The sequence below is a fragment of the Podarcis erhardii genome (genome assembly GCF_964252035.2).
Source record: "Podarcis erhardii genome assembly, chromosome: Z".
Taxonomy (NCBI): domain Eukaryota; kingdom Metazoa; phylum Chordata; class Lepidosauria; order Squamata; family Lacertidae; genus Podarcis; species Podarcis erhardii.
In genome coordinates this window covers 27500331-27522689 of record NC_138504.1, presented here as the reverse complement: position 1 = coordinate 27522689, position 22359 = coordinate 27500331, and the positions used below count along the sequence as shown (strand labels likewise).

Sequence of the window (22359 nt, the reverse complement as noted above, 5' to 3'; positions counted from 1 at the left end):
TGATGGAAGGGAATAGTAGTATGCTCCACCAAAGAAGTCTTTGAAGAAAGGCAGCAAATGGTGAGGTTTCAGTAGTGTGTGTGTGTGTGTGTGTGTGTGTGTGTGTGTGACAGAGAGAGAGAGAGAGAGAGAAAAAAAAGGAAAGGACGCTACCCTTCATCAGGAAGGCTGACCTTGAAACAGGAACATCAATCTTAGCATGGTACTGTCCCTTTCCCACTAGACTTCAATTTTTAATTATGCACCGGATTTTCTGTTTACTGGGAAGGACACACAGAGTCTAAGCAACAGATGCTATCGTGCAGCTGAAACTACCTTCCTGTGTTATAAGTACTCAGCTAGCAACAAATACCATCCATAAGATAAGATTTTGAGTAACTTGAAAGGCAGCTGCATTAGATACCTCCTCCCCCTCAGTTGTCCCATGGGAACAGCAGTTCCGTTGGATTCTTTTGGTGGGAGAGTTAGAAAGCAGAGCTCATTGCATTAGCTTTGCCAAAAGACAAGCCTCACCAGACACCTCCTGCCCCTGAACTATGCAAGCTGGTCATTAAAAAAAAAAAAAACCGTTTACAAATTGGTGTCCGATTTTGATCTTCCCACTTTCCTTTGTACCCCTATTCACTGGTGTGGTGTGTGTGTGTTTTGGATTGTAAGCCTGCAGGGGATGGGCTGCTTGTTTTAATTCCAGGAATGGTTCTGAGACGGCACCGGTATCTTCAAACCCACGGTTGGCGCCAAAGGTGTTTTCCAGGAAACACAATTCTTCCATTCAACAGAAACTTCTCTGGACAGAAAGAAGTGGTATTTTGTGATTCTTACCACAGCTCTCTTAATCAATATTCAAGAAATATACAAAAGCTGTATCTTTAAAAAAAAATGCAAGGAATTTATTCATTTTCATACGAAATAAAAAAGCAATACGTACAAATTAAACCCTCCATGAGACTTGTAACCACATTTTAAATAATGCAATGCACCACTCTAAGGGGCAGTAACATATTTTTCTTGTTTGTTTTTTAAGCAGTATATCAAGTGAAACTGGACCACGGAAATGTATTCAAACTGACATACAGTGAAGCATTAATCACATAGTTCAAGACAGCAATATTTTAAGACAAAATATGGCCAGTATGCTTACAGAAACTGGAAAAAAAAACATTTCAGCTTGAATATTGGATGTAATTTAAACTTACTACAAAAGTTTCGGCAGTTTCGGAAGCAATCTCTGTATGCTCACTTTAAAAAACAGAAACAGACACACTGCACAACCCAATAATTACATTGCTTCACAAACACACATATATACATACAAATATGCACACACAGTTGGATTAATGTTTGTGGTGAGTAGTACAGATGTTCCTACCCTCTTCCGGCATCCCTTAATGGGCCAAATACATTGGGGGGGGGGGTTCCTCAGCTAGAACAGGGTGAGAACATGTGTTGCCTGCAGGTGTTGCTGGACTACAACTCCCATGATTGCAGAACCTCCAAGTGTCCCTATTTTCCAGGAATGTCCCTCATTTAGAAAAGCCGCCCATTTCTGATTTTATCCTAGAAAGTACTTTTCCTTAGGATGTTCCTATTTTCATTGGAGAAATGTTGGATGGTATGGAGTCCTGTGGGTCATTCAGAAGCATTTCAGCCTCCTGCTGATCCACAGAGAAGCAGCAGGTGTGTTCTGTGTCATGTTCTAGGGTCACAAGGCTCATCAATAAGCTTGGTCAAGTGCTCTCCTTGATGGAAGAACAGCCTTCCTGAAACATATGCCTTCTAAATGCTTTGGACTTCTACTCCTATCAGCTCAAGCCAAGATAGGGGGTGGGGCGCTGGTGAGAGTTACAGTCTAAAACCGGGGTTGTCAACCTGGTCCCTACTGCCCACTACTGGGCGTTTCAGGATTCTAGGTGGGCGGTAGGGGGTTCTACAGCACAAGCTGAATCCTCCTTCCATCGAGCACTGGTGGGTGGTAAGGAAATTTTACCATCAAGAAAGATGCATTAGTGGGTGGTAGGTATAAAAAAGGTGCCTACCCCAGTCTAAAACATCTGGAGAACACCAGGTTGGGGAAGGCTACTGCAGAATATGTCCTATTATCCTCTGCAATGCACTGGGGTTCTGTGGGAGTTGAAGGCTCTATGTAGGTAAAATGTGCTCTTGAAGTATTCAAGGTACAAGGTGTTATTGGAAGAAAAGAGAGAAGTGCCATTATGCAAGAAGGATGACTTTTGCCATGAAACCATGAAGGCTGAATAAAGCAGGAGGAGGGATGTAAAATCAGAAGTCTGTTCCACGATTGCTCGTGTCCAACAGCTATGTTCAAATCAAATTATATAACATGCAATGACAACCAGACAAGAGCCCAAGCAATGTGTGCTGTGTCTCATTGCATCACTAATGCAAATGCTCAGCAAGAACTGGAGAATGGGGCCTCTCACCCTTGCTGTGCAAATTCTACTTTCCCTTTCATAGTCATAGTTTATGGTTTAACCTGGTAACAGGGGACACTGTATGGACTGGAAGTCATCATATCACACAGCTATTTTACACACAACTACCTGTAGGTGCGTAGGGGGGCAGTGTTTGACAGCGATGAACCCAGACTTACTCTGTCCATGCTACCCTTTCTTCCATGTGGTAGTGATGGCATGGTAAGCTTGGCTGAACCAAGGGATAGGGGACTTGTGAGCCTCCAGGTGTTGCTGGTCTACCACCTCCCATCATCCCTGGCTGCTGGCTGAAGCTGATGAGAGTTGGGAGTCTAAAAACAAACATGTGGAGGACCACATGTTTACCTCCTTTGTTGGGAGGCAGTATGTCTCTGAATGCCAGTTGCTGGGAATCACAAGTGGCTAGGGTGCTATTGCGTTTGGTTGCTGCTTTGGGGCTTCCCATAAGCATCTGGCTGACCCCTGTGAGAAGATGCTGGGCTAGGTGGGTCACTGGCTTGCTCTACCAGGATCTTCTTATCTTTACCTATTCATGGCATAATCACTCACCATTGCAAGTAATAGCTCCCCACCCAGTTGCTGGTAGCACTCTACAAGGTTATAGGTGTCTGTGTGGCATCATGTTGCCCAACTCCACATACTGATCATAAGCAAGGAAGCAAGCAAGCAGCCAACAGGAACTCACTTTGCTTCGACAGTATTAGCCAGTGCCCATCTTGTGTTTTCATAAAAGACTGGGGCAGCAGCAGCAGCTATATTGTGAGTCCTGAGACTCTGTCAGACTTAGGGTTGGAAAGTTGTGGAGAACAAGGAAGGTGATGAGGAGAAAGGGATAGTGGGAGCTGTGTCAATGGAAGAGAGACTGGAGGAGGCAGGTTCACCCCTTCCCCAGAGTCCGGCAGCCCCGGGTGGGGTGGTGGGAATCCCTCCAACAGAGAAGTCAGTATCAGTGCAGTCTGGGGAGGGCATCAGCCAACTACTCGGGGTGTGTGTGTGTGTGAAGGATACAGAAATGAAGGGCACAGCCTTGTCATTCAGGACCTCATGGCAGCTCTGCAGGTGGGAAGACACCCCACCATCACCAATGCAGTGCATGTCTGCAAGTTCAACATTCACACAAGGTATAGGGATCTCATGAATAAGCAAACCCCACCTTTAAAAGCTTGGCAGTTGGTTGTGAGAACTCTGGCTTCAGTGCATTTCTGAACTTCTTGCCCTGATCTTGGACTCTTTGAACTTGGAATGCCTGCTTCTAGCCCAACGAATCCTGCCAATTACTGTCACTTTCTCAGAGCTCTGATCCTACTATAATTCTATGCTGGTCACTGGGTCTGTACTGTTACTTCTGCTTCACTAAAGATCTATTCCACCCTTTCAAGGAAGAGCAGCTGCCATTGTGTTTTGAGTGGGAACCAGGAGAGGCCTTGCCTTCTCTTTATAATGTCCATGACAGGTGTAATGTAAACACCTGGCACTGGTTCCCCCCCTTTGGCATTTTTTCCTAATTGCAATGGCATACTGAGCAGAAGGAAACACAAGGGAGTCAAATAAAGACCAGAGGTAACAGTGATGCAAGGAGGATCAGAAAAGACAGACCCTTAGGGAAGACCAGTGGGCGTGATCAGGTAAATCGCTCCACATCCATTGAGAAAAGGAGCCTCATGAAATCTATTCATGGATAGACTTGGGCAGACATTTTCAGACTTCCCATTTCCCATTCATCCCTAAACACTATTTGTAGCAGCAGGTAAGAGCTTTAAGAAATCTAGACTCTGCTTGGTGCCACAGTGGGAAGCCAATTATATCTGATATAGGAGGCCCAAGGACGTGCTACAGCGTTTTCAACTGTCTTCTGTATTTCTGTTCTTGACATGGAAAATGTTGTTCATAATTAGAGAAGTCAAAAATGATCCAACTGCTGGAGAGAAGAGCTACATTATGCAGTCTGGTGAAATTGCCTGCTAATGCACTACACGTCAGTGCAAGTGACCTGGTACATTCAGGTGTGTGTAGACCTTTAGCATACAGATCTTACACACAAACTTTAAGTAGAAAGTGTACTGCTCAAAATAAAAGAAGCCTATTTTTCTTTCGTCTCAATTCATCTCAGAGCTTGCCTGCATAAGAATTACTTGCATCTCTTAACTGAACCAGTACACCTCTGGTACAGACATATACGTGAAGAGATACAGCCTACCTCCAGAATATGTACATCTGTCCACATGCAAAGATAGTCTTTCAGATATGCACATCTCTTGGACAGAAACGTGAGCAAGGCATAAGATGGAAAGTTCTGTCATGTGACAACGGTCTTTGGGAGCAGAAGCAGTAAAGTGTTGGAAAAGGCTGCAAAGTGCAGATTCATTCTTCTAGCTGACTCACTCTAACTCATTTCCTTATATTGTTTTAATTACAGGAAGTCACATGGAGCCAGGAAGGATAAATACACGGGCTCGGTGTGCACTTTACTTCTTTTTACTTTGCTCTCTTCCATTATTGTTTGTACAGTGTTTGTAAAGAAGTCTGTTTACTTCAGTACAAGTTTTTCTTTTTTACTGTGAATTTTGACTCTGCGTTCTGACTTCGCTGTGTGACAAGTTCAATATAAGAAGAGCCTGCTGGATCACCACAAAGCACATCTAGTTCTGCATTCTGTTTTTCAAGCGGCCAACAATGCCTAAAGAAAACCCACAAGTAGGATCCGAGCACAAGAGAAGCCTCCCAGCATCAAGTGAAGATAGAACATAACCATCTTGGCTAACAGACATTGATAACTTTATCCTCCATGAATTTGTCCAATCCTCTTTTATAGCCATCCAAATTACTGTTCATCACTACCTCTTGTGGGAACAATTTCCACATTTCAACTATTTGCTGGATGGAGAAATACGTTCTGTCCTGATTCTTCCAGCATTGGATGTCCTCGAGTGCTAGTATTATGGGGGACAAAAAACTTCTCTCTACTTTCTCCATGTCACAAAATCTTACTTGCTTTTTCTCCAAATTAAATGCTGTAACCTTTCCTCATAGGGGAGCTGCTCCACCCCCTTGATCATTTTAGATGCCCTTTTCATAACCTCTTCCATGAAAAATATCCTTTTTGGGGGAAGTATTCCAAGAGTGGCTGCATCATAGATTTGCATTATTTGAATTATGATATTGGCAGTTTTATTTTACCATGGCATTCACTTTTTTCACAGCTGCCACACACTGGGTCAACATTTTCATTAAAATACCCACTACAACCCCAAGGTCTCATTCCTGGTCACTCACCAGCAGTTCATCCCCCAAGAGCATATGTATGTGAAATTAATTATTATTATTTTGCCTCAGTGTACATAACCTGACCCTTGCTTACACTGGACTGCATTTGCCATTTTACCACAATCCCTTTTTGCTTAAACCGCTTTGAACAATTAGGTATCATATTTTGTTTTAATAATATCTATAGAGAGAAAACAATGCAATAAAATCAGTTTATTAACAGACTACTTCACATTAGCAAGGAATGTTTGGCTATCTCCTCTGACGAAGTCTGAAGGAAAAGGGAGAGAGCAAATTGATCTCTGACTATAATGAGAGGTAGATGCTACAGAATCTGTTTCCAGCATAAAGGGAACATTTCAGTTCTTAAAAAACATTTTGTAACTGAGTTTGACAAAATATAAGCTTACTTGTGTACAAACATGAAATAACTCTTATAATAATTATTTCCGTTCTAGTTTGTTATGGATCTTCCTTCCCTGCCTTCCTTCCTCCACCCCAAATGTTACATTTCATGGCACAAGTTAAATATCTTAAAAGTTAGGGATGGCTAGTTCGCTCCCCACACCCCAATTTTATTCCATGGATTTACTGGGTCATGCATGACTTTCTAGATTGGGCAAAGACTATAAAACATGTGAATTTGTAGCAGGCACTGCAGTTCTTAATTCACATATTTCTCCTACTTCCATGTGACTAATGCACACACCAATGGAATCCAGATTGATTAAATCACAGTCAGGAAAAATGGATCTCAACCTACCATAGCGATGGGGAAAGCTTTTTCTCTTGAGGACTGTATTTGCTTCCAGATGGTGGTGAGTCGGGCCAGAACTCAAAGTAAACAGGTCCCCCCTGTCATTCCACCCCACTCCAAAAGAGGCTGCAGCTCAGTGGCAGAGCATCTGCTTTGCATGAATAAGGTCTCAAGTTCATCTCCAGGAAGGGCTGAAAAGAGACTCTGTCCAAAATCCTGGGCAGCTGCTGCCAGTCAGTGTGGGCAATGCTGAGCTAGATGGGGCCTGACCTGGTATAAGGGTCAAGGATCTGACTTGGTATAAGGAAGCTTCCTCTGTTTACCTCTTCCTCAACACATGCAAGAAATTAGTCCAAGAGCCACAGCTTGATCGTCCCTGATCTACATATCAGGATTCCCACAGCTTAATCAGTACACGTACTAGGCTCTGGTGAATGTATCTGTAATGGAGGGGGGGGCAGACTGAAAACTGATGAGTTTCACATGAGACCAAACAAAACACCTAGGAACTGAAATTTTTTGGACTAATGATACATTAGTGCCACTTCAGCAAGTTTAAGGTAATATGGAGTAATGTGGATCCCCTCCACATTGATTTATAAGAAATTCAGATGGGGAGAATTTTGTAAGCATCCCTATTTGAAAACTTATCCTCTTGTTTACCAAGAACTAATGTTACAGTTTTCTATCAATCTACATGAGGAAAGGAACTTTAATACTAGATGAAAGGCTAGAAAGGCTTAGAGATCAAAACTACAAGGCTGGAAAAGTTTATTAGATTGGATGGGATTGTGTTTAACAAAATGAAGGAACTAGATATACAAGGAAGGAAAAATATATTTTAAGAGGTGTCGCCCAAAGAAAAAGATAGCAACTGGTGATCTTCTTGAAGAAATGGAAGAAAATGTGATCACTTCAGGCTAGCACAGAATGAAGATGTTTCAGTAGTGATAAAAGACTGAGATAATGAAGTTTATGACTGAGTCTTAATGGCAAGAATCCAAAATCTCAGCAATCAGGCAAAGATTCAAGTGCTTTCAGAACTTTCTCCAGAGACATGAATCACAGCTTCAAAGCTTGCAACTACCATTCTTTCAGAAGACTGAATTTAGTTACTAGGAGATAGCTCAGTCGGTAGAGCATGAGATCTCAGAGTTGTGCATTCGAGCCCCACGTTGGGCAAAATATTCCTGCATTGCAGGAGGTTGGACTAGATGACCCCCATGGTCCCTTCCACCTCTACAATTCTATGATTCTAATGTGTTTTCCATTCAAATCACACTGGTCAGATAACAGGTGCTTTTACCCCAGGAAAAGGCAAGTTGATTTTGGAACACAATGAACAACATTAATACTGAAATTTAAATGGAATCACTTAGCAAATGCTATATAGTAGTATTAGAAGATAATAGGTGCTTATTACAGAGGTACATTTGAATGCATAGTTTAACATTTTCTCACCTTTGACTGGAATGTCTTACTCCTACATAATTCATATTTTAAAAAGTTGCTTTCCTTTTAAAAACAGTGTAACAAAGGACTTAATTTATCTATACAGCAGGGGTGGGGAACCTCGGGCCCAAGAGGCCAGATGTGGCCCTCCAGGCCTTTTCCTCTGCTTGGGACTCTCACTATGCTGCCCCACAACATGAGGCCACCCCCCACTAAAGCCATGCTACTCACTAACGCTCTGGTACATGCTTGAGTGTTTTTGCATGGCTGGAATCTGTGCTTGAATGACAACTATGACTCTTGCTTGCCTGCATGGGTAGCTGTAGTAACATCCAACTTTTGTGCTCCTGGAATGTGGCCTGCTGAGAGTCACATCCTTACATCTGCCCTCTTTAGGCTCTGGCTTCATTTACCACCAATATGTGGCTTCTGGAAGGTTCTCCAGGAAGGAATGTTGCCTTTGGGCTGAGAAGGTTTTTGCACACCTGCTTTACAGGAAAGAAACTACAACTTGTGTGACTTTTAGTGCCCATGGATTAGCATCAATATATTTGGTCACACATTTGCTTGCTAATAATTGTTATGTATGTGTACTGTTTCAACTCTCTTCATCAGGACCCGGTGCTTAATTAGGGTTTCAAGTCCTGACCTTTCTTCCCTTTTCTATATTCTGAAAATGAAGGGTTTTTGTGTTTTTTGTGTGTTTTTTTAAAAAGACCAGCAGGTCAAAAAGCAAACAAGCAAGATAAATATGCATTAGCATAAGCTTGCATCTTCTCTAGCAGCATATTGTTAATGGATTTCTGAGCAGCAAGGCTAAGAGGAAGTGAGATGAAATGTTCTCGTCTAACCAGGCAGAGATTCTTAAGAAGCACCTTTATTAGAATACCAGAGCTCAGTGTCCTGGCAAAGCATATACCATTCTGGCAATATTACATGCGGAGAAAATGCCAGGCTGGTCATAAAGACAGGATAACTGTACAATATTTCAAAATGTATTTCATAAAATACAGTCCTGAAATCAGCTGCTAATGGCAAGTCAGGAACTGTGACTAACTTATGAAGAGACTTTTTTTCTATCATAATAGGATACAGTGTTTTAGTGCCTGGAATCTCATTTCCCTGGATAAGTGCAGAAGATTCCAAGGAGCAGTGCTTCACTTTGATCCACTCCTGTTGCCAAGACTGCAAATACACAACAGTGGGGTGGGGGGTAAAAAACAAATGTAGGATGCTACACTGTATGTTAGTGCTTTGTGGAAAAATTAGTATTTTGCAAGTGCAAACTGTTCTTCCTCTTGTTAAGTCAGCAGGAATCTCCAAGCCTACGTATCACTATTTTACCCAATAAGGAATGTATTAAAAGAAAGATAGGGAACCCGTGACACTCCAATTGTTGCTGGAATACAGCTGCCTCTCATCTGTTCCAACCAACACAGAGAATGGCCAGGGGTGATGGGCATTGGGATCAAACATCTGGAAAGCCAAGGTACCCCACCCCTGATCTATAGCATGGTGGCAGTTCACTCACTCAGATAAGGAGTGTGCCACTAACAAGCATAAAACAACACAAATCTTGTGCATCTATTTCAATAATGGTGGAACTGGAAGCACTACAAACTCATACATTTTATTTCCAAATCCTTCACTCTGGGAGGTCAATAGCAAATCACACAAGGCAATTCCCAAGAGATGAAATGGGAAACCTCGGTCCCATTTTGTCTCAAATATGTCACAGTAATCACACTTTGGTCCAGCTCAGATATTTAGGAAGCTGACAAGAGGCTTCCCATGGTAGAATAATAGTTGTGCTGCCCTCCTTCCTTCCATGCATGAACCAGGTGTTCCACAAGGTTAATGAATTCATGTGATTCATTATCCTGAAAGCCAGGAAGATTGAGAATGTGTTGTCTTATGTAACTGGGTTTCTGTGCACATGTAACACGGTAGGTGGGGTGGAGTGGAGAGTCTGTGCACCCACTCCTATACCAGCAAAGATGCACAGTAACCCAGACAGTGCTTGGACTAGACCTCCAGGAATGAGTGGAAGCTAAATGGCATGTCACTGAGCAGCCAAGACTTTAGATGCTTTAAGACCTTTGACCATAGTCTATCGCCACTTCATCTACATGCCACAATATTATTCAAGCTCATTAACATTGATAAAGATATAAACTATCAGCAAGACAGGTTCAAAACAGGTTGTTTTGTGTTTTAAAAAAGGTATCAATAAAAAAGATCACATACTTGCACATTACAGCCACATATCACGGTAATAAAACATCACATTGCTAATGGTTGGACACAACCGTAATCTCTAGTTAAAAAAAGAAAAAAGAACAAAAAAGGCACAACTGCTTACAAAAATATGTGCAGGGGCCAGCAAATATTAACCCAATGTTGCCACTGAATAGAATTCCCATGCAAGGTGTCAGAAGCCAGCCAAGGAAAGCCTCTCTAATATGGACTGGCATTTTCTTCCATTCGCTAGTAGCTCACAATGCTTTTTAATCCATGTATCTGAAACCTTGTGGCTTTAAAAAACTTCCTCATCTTGGAAAGGGCTACCTGCCTCAGAAGCCATGTGTACTTGCACCAGAAAAAGGAACATGTGTGGCTGTTCTGGAAGATATGCCCAGAAACTATTTGTGGCAGCCCAAAAGCCAGCCCCATGCAAACCCATGGGTTGCTCTTGAAAGCCAGCCTCCTCCCTTGCTTCCAAAATACATAACACAACACTTAGCCATACGTGAGTGAGGAGGCTCTCCCAGGTCTTGCATGCTTTATTGCCAATTTTCTATGGCTCAGGGCAGATGCAAAGACCAGTTCAATGGAGATTTCTTGCTCGAGCCTCAGGCTGGATGGTCCCACGGATGCTACTGCTGCTGCTGCTGCTGTCGCCACCTGGAATGTCGCGGGGATTAACAAGACCCTCTTGGCTCTTCAGCTGCTGATCAGGTTCATCTCCCTCCTCCCTTGCCAGGATGCCATTAGCCAACAGGGCAGGAGGCTCATCCTCATAGTCCTGGGGTGTGTTGAGCATTGGGGACTTGGAACAGACAGTTGATGCAGTAACCATTTTGGATAAGATGGAAACCTCATCTGGCAGCGGTCCCTCTAAGGGAGGCAACTTCTATATCAGAAGAAAGAATGAACTATGAGAATAAAAGCATTTTTGAGACCAGCATATGGAGCATCATTGCTTTACAAATATCAGATCTTCTGGTGAAGCAGGTCGGAATGGAGGAAGGAAAGCACTTCAACACCTAGCTGACATTATGTACCTATTGGGTAACATCTTGGACTAACCCTAACTGGTCACAGTAAAATCGGCAGACAGCATTATTAAAGATAGAATTACAGAGCACTTGGAAGACTCCCACACAGCTGGTAAACCACCAAACCAAAAAACAGCCCACAGTAAGCTTCATAAGTACTGTGGCTTTGCCGGCTGCCTAGGACTGCAAAGGCATGGATATACTAAGGCACAGTTTGGGATAATTCCACACCTACCTTCCAGTGAAAAGTGCCTCCTTTTCCCCAATCTCAGTTGTATTGTGAAGGCCTGCATTGCAAGATTAGGTTTTCTTTTTCTGAACACGTATTTCATTGCTGTGCACTACTTACATTTTCCAAGTCAGTAGCAACACCCTCCAGCTCCACTTTCTGGCTGATGCAGCCAAGGAGATGATCCAATACACACTGTTTTGGGTGCATTCCTTTGTCAAAGCGGTTATACATGCCACACCAGAACCTCAAGGAAAGGGGGAGAGAAAAAGAGAAACTAAGATCTGTGAAGGGGATGATGATGACAATGTAAGTGTGTTTCCTTATTACAGAAAGCGATCTGAAGTTTTTATAAGGTGTAATAACCCCCATCCTCCTCATGTTAAATAAACCTGATAGGAAGAGGTACACTTCAGAATTCAAAAGAGTTTTCAACATTTGATTGATTTAATATTTGTATGCAGCTCTTCCAATAACACTGAACTCAAAGCATCTCACAATAACAAAGCATTTAACATTGGCAAACATTTCTCTCTGGGAAGGGGCTTCTTCACCCAGTGAAGCAGCACAATCCCAGGCAACAACTTTTTTCACAGTTCTGGCCACAAGGGAATTGTGTCCATGCCTTTTGATAGACAACACTGTGTACAACAGTATACACAATCAGTTATTTCTACTGGAATTGCTTCTAGTGAAGGATTTCAGACATGCATTTTCCTTGTTTTGAGGTCAAGCAAAGCAATAAAATTTTAATTTTTCCTTACAGCAGCCTTCCCCATCCTGGTTCCTTCCAGATGTTGTTGGACTATAACTCCCATCATTCCAGACTATTGGCTGTGATGCCTGGTGTTGATAGGAGTTGTAGCCCAAAACCTCTGAAGAGCACCAGGACTGGGGGAGGCAGCCTTAGTCTCTTCATTTTCATTATGCAGTTACAAAATTAAAGCAGAATCAGCAATGGGACAACTCAAGAGTCAAGGCAGCAGCAAGGTTCCTTGTTTCCCTAATTACTTTCCACCAATAAGCAACTTTTGTTGTTTAGTCGTGTCCGACTCTTCGTGACCCCATGGACCAGAGCATGCCAGGCACTCCTGTCTTCCACTGCTTCCTGCAGTTTAGTCAAACTCATGTTAGCAGCTAATAAGCAACTTACTGGAAACTAAATGGCAGTGTGTTCGGCCGGAGTTCCTTGTAAGCTGCAAATCCCTTATAGAGAGGGTTTCTGAACTCCTGCTTCTTCTGGAGAAGGAAAGGCCACAGGGAATGAGTCTTCTCAAGGATTCTAGGAAATAAAAAGTGAGTGATTACAGTAGCCAGTTTTTGATGATAGGAGATATAAACAAAAGGATCTAGTGAAGCAGAAGGGTGCTATAGAGGGAGAGAACTGCTGCAATTCAGCCAATCATAGGAAAGAACTAAAAGTGACATAAAACATGCTGCCACCACCAAAAATGGCAGCCCTGTGTCAAGTTCCTGCGTCCCTACCATGAAACATCCCTTTCAATCTTCCTGTCACCATTACATTGTACACTTTCCCATCTGCAGTAGAACGAGGGAGGTGAAATGAGCGATGTGGTAAGATCAGGACACAGGTTAGTTTCTTGGCATATTACAGAAGGATATTACAGGGGTACCACATTCAATGGCAGGCCCAAATTCTTTGTCATCTGTAACTCCATCCATATACAGTCCCCCTTTACAGGTCTGGGATAGCAGTTCATAGGAGGCAAGACACACCATTGGGGTCTAGTGGCAGCTGCCCTCTTATCTTCTGGAGCTTCCTGCAAATCCTGAAGGTTCACATGGAGTTTCAAGAACACACCTCAGGCTGCTTCTGTGCGGGAGAACATTATGCAAATACCCTGCTGGATGAAACCAAAGGTCCATCTAGTCCAGCATAATGCTCACCACAGTAGCCAAACAGATTCCTCAGTGAAGCTCACAAGCAGGACATAAGGGCAATAGCACTTTTCCTGCTATTACCAACTGCCCAGCAACTGCCTCTGAACATGGAGGTTCCATACAGCCATCAACTTCTCTCTTATAGATTTGTTTAACCCCCTTTAATGCTATCTCTAAAATACTTTCTGACTCAACGGGACAATGCATTTGAGAAACACATACACATTTGCAGGGGCCTCAACTAATGTTTTTAGAGCATTACAGTGGTACCTCGGGTTAAGCACTTAATTCGTTCCAGAGGTCTGTTCTTAACCTGAAACTGTTCTTAACCTGAAGCACCACTTTAGCTAATGTGGCCTCCCACTGCTGCTGCGCTGCCGGAGCACAATTTCTGCTCTCATCCTGAAGCAAAGTTCTTAACCTGAAGCACTATTTCTGGGTTAGCGGAGTCTGTAACCTGAAGCGTATGTAACCCGAGGTACCACTGTACTCTCCAGAGTTCAGATGGGTTTAGGGAAATTATTCCTTCATTTTAATAGTCAGGGAACAAAGGAGAAAATACTGAATTTTGCCAGCTGGAAATGCCAACTCACTTCATATCTTCCCGGTCCTTGTGACAGGTCCCCAGGAAATTGCCGAACTGGCAGGAATAGACGTGATCGTGAATTTCAAGAAGACACCGCTCATTAAAATCAAATGCACAAGGAAACTGTTGCATGAGCTGCCAGGTACATTCAATGAACTGGGTGAAGACAGGAGACACTTCTTTGGGGTCCCCTTCTAGATGGCCACACCTGGAAAGACAGAAAAGTTTGAGGGTATCATCAAAAGCATTGCTGAAGGAAGACAATAGATGTTTAACCTTCAGTGGATCCTCATCCTTCACCAAAGAATCTGGTCAGAGGTGTGGATAATTCAGTTATCCTTCACAAAACTTCTACTGTAATTTTAGCTGGGGGTAGGGAAAAGACACATTTTTAGGACCTCAAGGAGAGAATCAAGAAAAGGGATTATCTGGTGGAGAAGTAGCAGGAATAAACACTCTGGAGAGATTATTCTGATAGACCAGATTATTGTAAGGAGGTCTGGGCTTATCTGATGACTAGACAGAAGTTCAACCTGTAAAATTATGTGTGCCAGTTTGAACTCCCTGAAGGAAAGGCACAATATCAAAGTACTATTATGGTGCCTTGGATGATTATAGCAATATCACTGAATATTCTGTAACAACTAAGATGTTAGTAGGATTTTCTATGGTGACGTTCATGCAACAAGTTTTGGCTTAGCGCAGAGCTGGCAGGGAGGAACTGGGTAAGAAGTGAATGATCTTCCAGGATTCTAAATTGTGTGAGGAAACTTTGTGGACAGAAACATTTTCAAAGCATTTTATTGGTTCTTATACTTTATCTCATCTATATTGTTGTACACTACCCTGATATTTTATGATGGGGTGGTGTGTGTATGCGCATGCATACAGGCAACTCCCCACTTGCACATGATCAGCATGCGTGTGACTGACTTGCGCATTGTTTCTGGTAAGAAAAGGGGGCAAGGCGGGGACAGAACAGGCTGGAACTTGTTTGTACGTGTTCTGATGATGTGTGCAGTGACCAGGAACAAAACCCCTCAGTAAGTGGGGGACTCCCGTGTGTGTGTGTGTGTGTGTGTGTGTGTGTGTGTGTGTACACACACCACCCCTGCTTGATAAGGTTATGCTTGGGGATGGGCCACCATCCAGTTTTAGAGCATCTACCTTGCATGCAAAAGGTCTCATTTTCAGTCTCTGTTGTCTCAAGGTAGGCCTTAAAAAGGCCCCGTGTGCTGTCCTGTGTAGATAATACTGAGCTAGATGAACCAACCATCTGACTTAGAAAAAAGCAGCCTCCTACATCCCTAACTAGTGAGGAGTTTAGAGAAGCTGCACAACCTCAAAGGCAGGACTGAGTGTAAAAAAACGTAGTCCTTTGCAGCCAAGCAACTCCAGTTGCTAAGCTGGATGGGAGAGTGCTTAGAGAAGTTTGTCTTATCTGTGGAATTTCTTAGCACAAGTCCTTATCTTTCCTTGTACCAGTTCCACTTTAAGGAGTTCATCAGGTGCTATGCAGAGTTTCTCTCTCTGCATTGTATCCTCACAACAATTCTGTGAGGTAGGTTAGGCTGAAAGCTAGTGGTTCAAAGTCACCCAATGAGCTTCAGTGCTGAGTAGGGATATAAATGTTGATGTCCCTAGTCATACTACAGCCCCTTAACCACACTGTAACATCAACGGAAAGCACTTGGCCAAGAAGAGCATATACAAGAAGGATCCCCTTTCCAGACATTCTAATCTTAGCACACAATTTGGATTTTACCTGTGTGAGAACTTGTGGCCCATTGCAATCCATTCCTTTTCTATCAGGACCTTTAATGATAAATTAGAGACAGAAATTAAATTACAAAGTGGCTTACAAAGAAAAATAAGTGGCACCATTCAGGGCAGCACATCAGGACTTACTTCGGGCTAAACAAGTGTAAGACCAGGCTGTCACGTCCATCAGAAAAACCAACTGTGCCTAGACACCGTCCATTTGATCTTTCAGTGTGGCAGCACCTACACTCTGGAACTCTGCCCATTAACATTAGGAAGGTGTCCTTGCTGTACTGTTTATAGCACCTGCTAAAACCTTTTCTGTTTAGGCAAGCCTACTACAGTATGTAAAGCTGACATGTAATATTATTTTATAACGTCTATTTAACTGCTGGTTTTATTTATATTTTGGGTTTCTGTTTTACAGTAATAGGTTTTTAACTCTGGTTTGCATTTTATTTATTTATTTATTTAATTATTATTATTATTATTATTATTATTATTATTATTATTTATATACCACCCTATACCCTGGGCTTTCAGGGTAGTTCACAGAATAAAATCAAGATATAAAACTATAAAATACATAATAAAAATAACAACAACTCAATAGCACCCCCCCCACAAAAAACACATTTTTAAAAGGGCATAGGATGTAAATCAGATTATTGTATATTTTATGTAAACTGCTTAGAGGTGTGTTTTTTAAAAAATAATAACCAAGAACTATGCAGATAAATAAATTTTAAAAATCCCAAGCAATGACTGATCTATCTGGAGCAGGAATTGGGCAAATTTTAACCCAAAGAGGCTCTGAAGCAGGAAGAGGGAAAAGAAATCCTCAGCCCACATTTTTCAGTAACTGAAGACCCCACTCCCTTTTCCTGAGAGTACTGGGACAGGGCTTAAGTGTGCTCTCACTGTGTTCTGCGGCCCATTTCAAATGCTGCAAGTCATTCTTAATAAGGCAAGGGTGCCCTCCTGGATGCAAATTATCCAGAATAGTCTTTCCCAAACTTGGGAGTCCAGCTGTTTTTGGGTTACAACTCCCATCATCCCTAGTTAGCAGGACCAGTGATCAGGGATGATGGGAACTGTAGTCCGAAAACAGCTGGAGACACAAGTTTGGGAAACATTGATTTAGACAGAGGACAAGGGAGTAAGGTTTCTAGGGCAGAGTGCAGTTAAGCATTTTGGGGGGACAACAGCTTTTGCTTTTAAACTGTGGATATGTTTGTCACCCCTGGGCTCCTTTGGAAGAACAGTGGGACATAAAGCCAACAACCAAGATAGTGAACAGCAGCAGCAATAAGCTCAAGCCTCAGTGCAGGAGCCACCTCAATGCTCTCCCCAATATTGCTCAGATATAAACAAATTACACTAACACAAATCAATCTGAAGTTCTTTCACTTAAGATTTCTAAAGGTTCTCCTCCCTCCTAAATACAGAGAAAGCTTAAGATTTGGAGGGGGGGGGCTAGAAATCATACCCGCTGGTGGAGGAATGGCTATGAAAACTATGAAAGCTACGAAGAATGGAGAAGAGGGTCTCATTGTTAGCACTGGGACCCTCTTCTCCATCCATGGTAGCTAATTTTCCGTAGGAGTTGGGATGGGGAGAAGCGGGAAATGGTAGCTACTACGAAAGGAACAGCGTGACGTAAAACAACAGAAGCCAAAAGTATCTGAAGAAGTGTGCATGCACACGAAAGCTCATACCTAGAACTAACTCAGTTGGTCTTTAAGGTGCTACTGGAAGGAATTTTTTTATTTTGTTTTGACCATGGCAGACCAACACGGCTACCTATCTGTAACAGAAGCCAAAAAGGTAGCTAATTGTTCCTCTTGCACTGTGAATAAATGTCCTGATTTTATTATACCATTGGTGTGTATCTAATTAACTTGGAAAAGGGTCCAGTGCAGCAATGGCAGCAAACAGCAGCATGAAGCCTAGCATCAATAAATAAAGACGCAGTCAATTCAAAGATTTTCATCGTTAATTGTATCTCTCTACTACCCGAAAAGTAGCTGCTTGATAACCTTTGGAATATCATAGCAATTTCAGTTCTTTGTTAAATCATGAAGCTCTTGCCAAATGCAGGTTGTTTCAGGACAAGATCAGAACATCAAGAATTCTGAACATCAGCATCATGGAGATGCTTTAATAGGGTGAGCATTGTGTGCAAAATAGCTCTAAGTGCCTGGCTATAAATGAGGAATGAGGCAGTATAATTCTGAACTATACCACATCATGTATGTGTCATATTCTTGAATGTACTCCCACTCCACAGAAAGCTTATAGCATGTAATAAACAAGCACTTCACCATGAGAGATTTTAACACAGCCCTTTCCCTAATGTACTAGTGTGCTATAGGGTTTTTTTTATATATAGGGGAGGGGGAAGAATGAACAACTCCACCTTCAGACTGATGTGGTATAGCCCGGAATTCTTCTACCTCGTTCTGCGCAAGGGAAGGAGCAGCCTATTAAAGGACTGTTAATATAGCCAAGTAACATTTATCAGATCTCTTACAATATTTTCCTCTGCAGGAGGGCTTCTAGAAAGATGCCCAAGGAAGAAATGCATGTGGAGACACAGTAGAACTGAAAAATCCTCATTTCCCTTCCCACAAGTGATTTTTGCATTCAAAAGCAACACCGCCACACACTTAGATTTCCAATTCTAAGACAAGCATTTCTACATGATACGGGATTGCTCCAGCAGCCCTCCCATGGAAGAAAACAGACAACATACACAGATGCATGACTCATCTCCTCGAAGACCAATTTATGTCAACCTCAGAGTGACATAAAAACCGAAAAACCATTTAGAATCATGAAATGCCTCCAGTGAGTATTTTTTAAGTGCCTGGAAGCATTCTGAGGTACACCTTAGGATCAGATTATGCAGTGCCGCACATACGCTTGTATCTTTAATTATATGAAATGCTGTGCTTATACACTGAGCATATGAATCTCTAATGTAGGACAGACCACGTCAACTTAGAATCCTGGCTGTGTGTAGCCCATGATATGGAAATTCAGCAACACATTCCAATATTTAATATTGTTCTTTTCGTTCAAAATAAATCTACCCTCTAATAAAGCCACACAAATATGAATTTGAATCTGATAGCCAATATGTAATGAAATCTCTGAAGCCAGAATGAGTCATATTTCTGTCATCCATTGTGCTGTTTATTTTTAGACTGCAAACCTGCATTCACTGTGGTGTGTGTGTGTTTTCAAAATTAGCATTTTAACTGCCTAATAAGTGTAAGGAAGCTTTAAAAATAATGCTGGTTGTGATTTAACATACAGGGCATTTTGCACAGTAATTCTTCAGCATTTTGCACAGTAATTCTTTCCTTACTATGTCGAGTAGCAGTAGCAGATATCAGGCAGACATAAGTTGATGCATATACCGTATTTTTTGCCCTATAGGACACACTTTTTCCCCTCCAAAAATGAAGGCGAATACAGGCTTTTGCTGAAGCCTGGAGAGCGAGAGGCTCTCGCTCTCCAGGCTTCAGGAAGCTCTGCGCAACCGTCCGGAGCCTGGCGCCAAGCCACGCCGGCCTCCAGAAGGTCGCACAGAGCTGCCTGCCCTCCCGGGCTCTGCGTAGCTCTGCGTGACCCTCGGGAGCCCGGCGCCAAGCCGCGCCAGGCTCTGGAGGGTTGCGCAGAGCTGCCTGCATTCCGAAGCCTTGGGCGCGCTGAAGAGCGCGCCTGGGCTTCGCACAGCTGTCCGCAAGCCTGGGGAGACCGGCGCGGCTCCCTAGGCTTGCGGATAGCAGGCTGTTCTGGGGGCTGGGGTCGGGGGAAGCTCGGGCTTCCCCCGCGCCAGCCCCGTGCCTGGGGGGAAAATATTTTTTCTTTCTTTATCCCCCCCCCAAAAAAACTAGGTGCGTCCTATAGGGCGGTGCGTCCTATGGGGCGAAAAATACAGTAGTTGCTAACTTTGTTTACTTTATCATCCTAAAAGGCAGCTTACATTACAGAAATTTGAAATCACAAGTCCCCCAGCACAGTTCCTCTAGAAGGGTTTAAGCCTTTTTCCTCAGTGGATTATAAAGCTGTAGCGCTCAAAAAGTATCTTGTTGTAAAAACTGGGGAGTAAACCCAAAGAGTGCTAATAAGCAACCTAGTACAACCCTTCACTTCAGTTGTCAAAGAATGCTAATAAATGAAACAATCTCAGTATCAGCTATCATTCTTGGTTAAAACTGAAAGGGAGAGAAACAATTCATTATGGTGGTCTATCACACATACCCTCAGACTGAATAAAGACAAACATTTATGCAGAAGTTTAACTGCAAGAATAGATGGCTTTAATTAAAAAAATATGTATGAGCTGTATGAAATAAGGGAGAGCCTCCCCCACAACTCACATTAGTCTTTACTTCAAGTCTTATTAGACTGATGTTATGTTCATATGTGCACAGAGAAAAATGCCCTGCAAGTTCAAAGTATGAAATAGTGACATTGATGCATACTATTGCAGTAAAAGTGCAGCCCTGCCCAGTGGAACGGCTTTGCCTCCCATCTGCTTAGCTGTGGAAGAAGGAGAGTAGGCACAACTGCACATCACTGCCTGGCCCATAAGCATTCTGTTAGCTGGTACCAGGAACTGCAGCTGCCTATGCCATAACCTGCCTGCTCACCTTCACTCAGTGCTCCTGAAGACAGTTCAAGAATGTCTTATGCAAATTAGGGTAAATTTGCAAAAGATGATTTGTACTGGATTTCATTTTGGATCAGAACATTTTCTGATGCCCTAGAGAGTGTTCTAATTCAGCTTGTTTATTTTACATGTTTTCAGTAAACAAAGCTAAAACCTTTGAAATTGTCAAGCTTGACTAATACTGTATTTGCAATCGGTATTCATTAACTTAATTAACTTATGAAACAGAAAAAAATTCTGTAGAGACATAAAGCACCCAAAAAAATTCCATCCCACATCACTGCTTGAAAATACAGTGGTACCTCGGGTTAAAAACTTAATTTGTTCTGGAGGTCCATTCTTAACCTGAAACTGTTCTTAACCTGAGGTACCACTTTAGCTAATGGGGTCTCCTGCTGCTGCTGCACTGCCAGAGCATGATTTCTGTTCTCATCCTGAAGCAAAGTTCTTAACCCGAGGTACTATTTCTGGGTTAGAGGAGTCTGAAACCTGAAGCGTATGTAACCCAAGGTACCACTGTATATAAAGAAGTCAAGGGGCATGTCATATATGATATATCAGAATCCCCCAGTCCCACCACTGTTCAAATTAATTAGATTTGTCATGTGCAACTGCACCATGACTTCTCCAAATCACAAGCATTCAACAGAAGCAATCAGATGCTTTAATTAGGATTTGTTTACACATAGACCAATTCTAACCATTTACATGAATCGACCATATGGTTTAAAAACAAAAAAGCGAAGACAGATCTTCTCCTGCTCTTACCATAAATCCCTTAAAGGTCCGATAAAAGGGGTCCAAGAGGAGGCTGGCCACTGAGCAGACCTGGGCAGTGCGATCCCAGCCATCAGAGCAGTGCACTAGGACAGTGGCACCTTCATCTTTCACTGCCTATGACAGGTGAGATGGCACACACAAATAAAAACATACCATATAAACCTCCTGAACATTTCACAGCAAAACATTTTGACTGCTGCTTTAAATAAAATGCTGGATTACATGATACCAATATGGAGAGAAGGCCAAACAATGAACTATGAAGCAGGTGGAGCCTAGAGGACAGATGGGGAACCTGTGATCCTTCGTACTGGACTACAACTACCATCATCCCTGACTGTGGGCCATGCTGACTGGTGCTGATGTGAGTTGGGAGTTCAGCAACATCTGGAGGGCATCACGTTTTCCATTCCTAGCCTACAGAACACATGACCCCCTCCAACATCCCCCATTTAAGTAGGTGGCCCTCCATTTGTTTTAATAGCCTGGATATGAAAAAACAAACTTATGATTTCCCCTCTATGGTTCTTGCCATCAAGGACTTTCAATGATCTGTTAGTTTTTTCTGCTGCCCTTAAGAGTGCCCCAACACTGAACAACTTCCTAATCAAGCTGAATAGTGGAACTGCCTCCTCTTGAGCACACTGAAGTGCCAATTCCATGTAAAAGTCATGGAACTATGACAGGTTTAACACAGAAGACCTACTTTCCCTAGTGTTCATTCAAGATCTGCCTCACCCAAGCACAGCCCAAGCAATAAAGCTTTCACTCCTGCTCTCCTATTTCTCTGATGACGGATATCTTTGGAAATTCAGAGGTGGGCCTTACCTTAGCAAGAAAGACACCAGCATCCATTACAGCTTTAATGTGCCGTAACCAGCCAGAGTTCTCTAAGCCAGTAAGGAAATCACTCATTGAAGGAGATTTCGTTTCACACACTAAAGGAACAAAAGCGGAAGGTATGATAAACATACAACTGTCTCTATCATTATGGAAGTTTCTTCCAAGCATTGAGAAATTGTTTGTGTGAAGGCCACTCAGAAATTGCTACCCAATATAAATTCCTCCTTCATGTAGTCAGAAACTAGGGAGTCTTTCAGCCATGCACCTTGCAAAAGGCTGATTTAAAAGGCATGTTAACTGAGAAGCAAAAATTGTGTTTTTAATAATCTCTTGGGAGCCACTCACAAGTGGCTGAGACAACCCAGTCAGC

The 22359-nt window shown here is 42.6% G+C and overlaps 2 protein-coding genes across 2 annotated transcripts in view; one reads left to right on the top strand and one right to left on the bottom strand.

Moving 5' to 3' along the window:
- Window positions 1–22359, top strand: part of LOC309333557 (uncharacterized protein C8orf48) — a 417965-nt gene that overhangs the window by 98371 nt on the left and 297235 nt on the right. The window lies entirely within an intron of this gene.
- MTMR8 (myotubularin related protein 8) overlaps window positions 869–22359 on the bottom strand; it is a 35002-nt gene continuing 13511 nt past the window's right edge. The window contains exons 6-12 of the mRNA XM_081847137.1: window positions 21975–22084; window positions 21135–21260; window positions 15687–15736; window positions 13929–14129; window positions 12587–12715; window positions 11554–11680; window positions 869–11059 (exon numbers count right to left, since the gene is read on the bottom strand). Of these exons, the coding sequence (XP_081703263.1) occupies window positions 10754–11059; window positions 11554–11680; window positions 12587–12715; window positions 13929–14129; window positions 15687–15736; window positions 21135–21260; window positions 21975–22084 (1049 nt within the window). The 3' untranslated portion in view covers window positions 869–10753. The remainder of the gene's footprint in view (window positions 11060–11553; window positions 11681–12586; window positions 12716–13928; window positions 14130–15686; window positions 15737–21134; window positions 21261–21974; window positions 22085–22359) is intronic.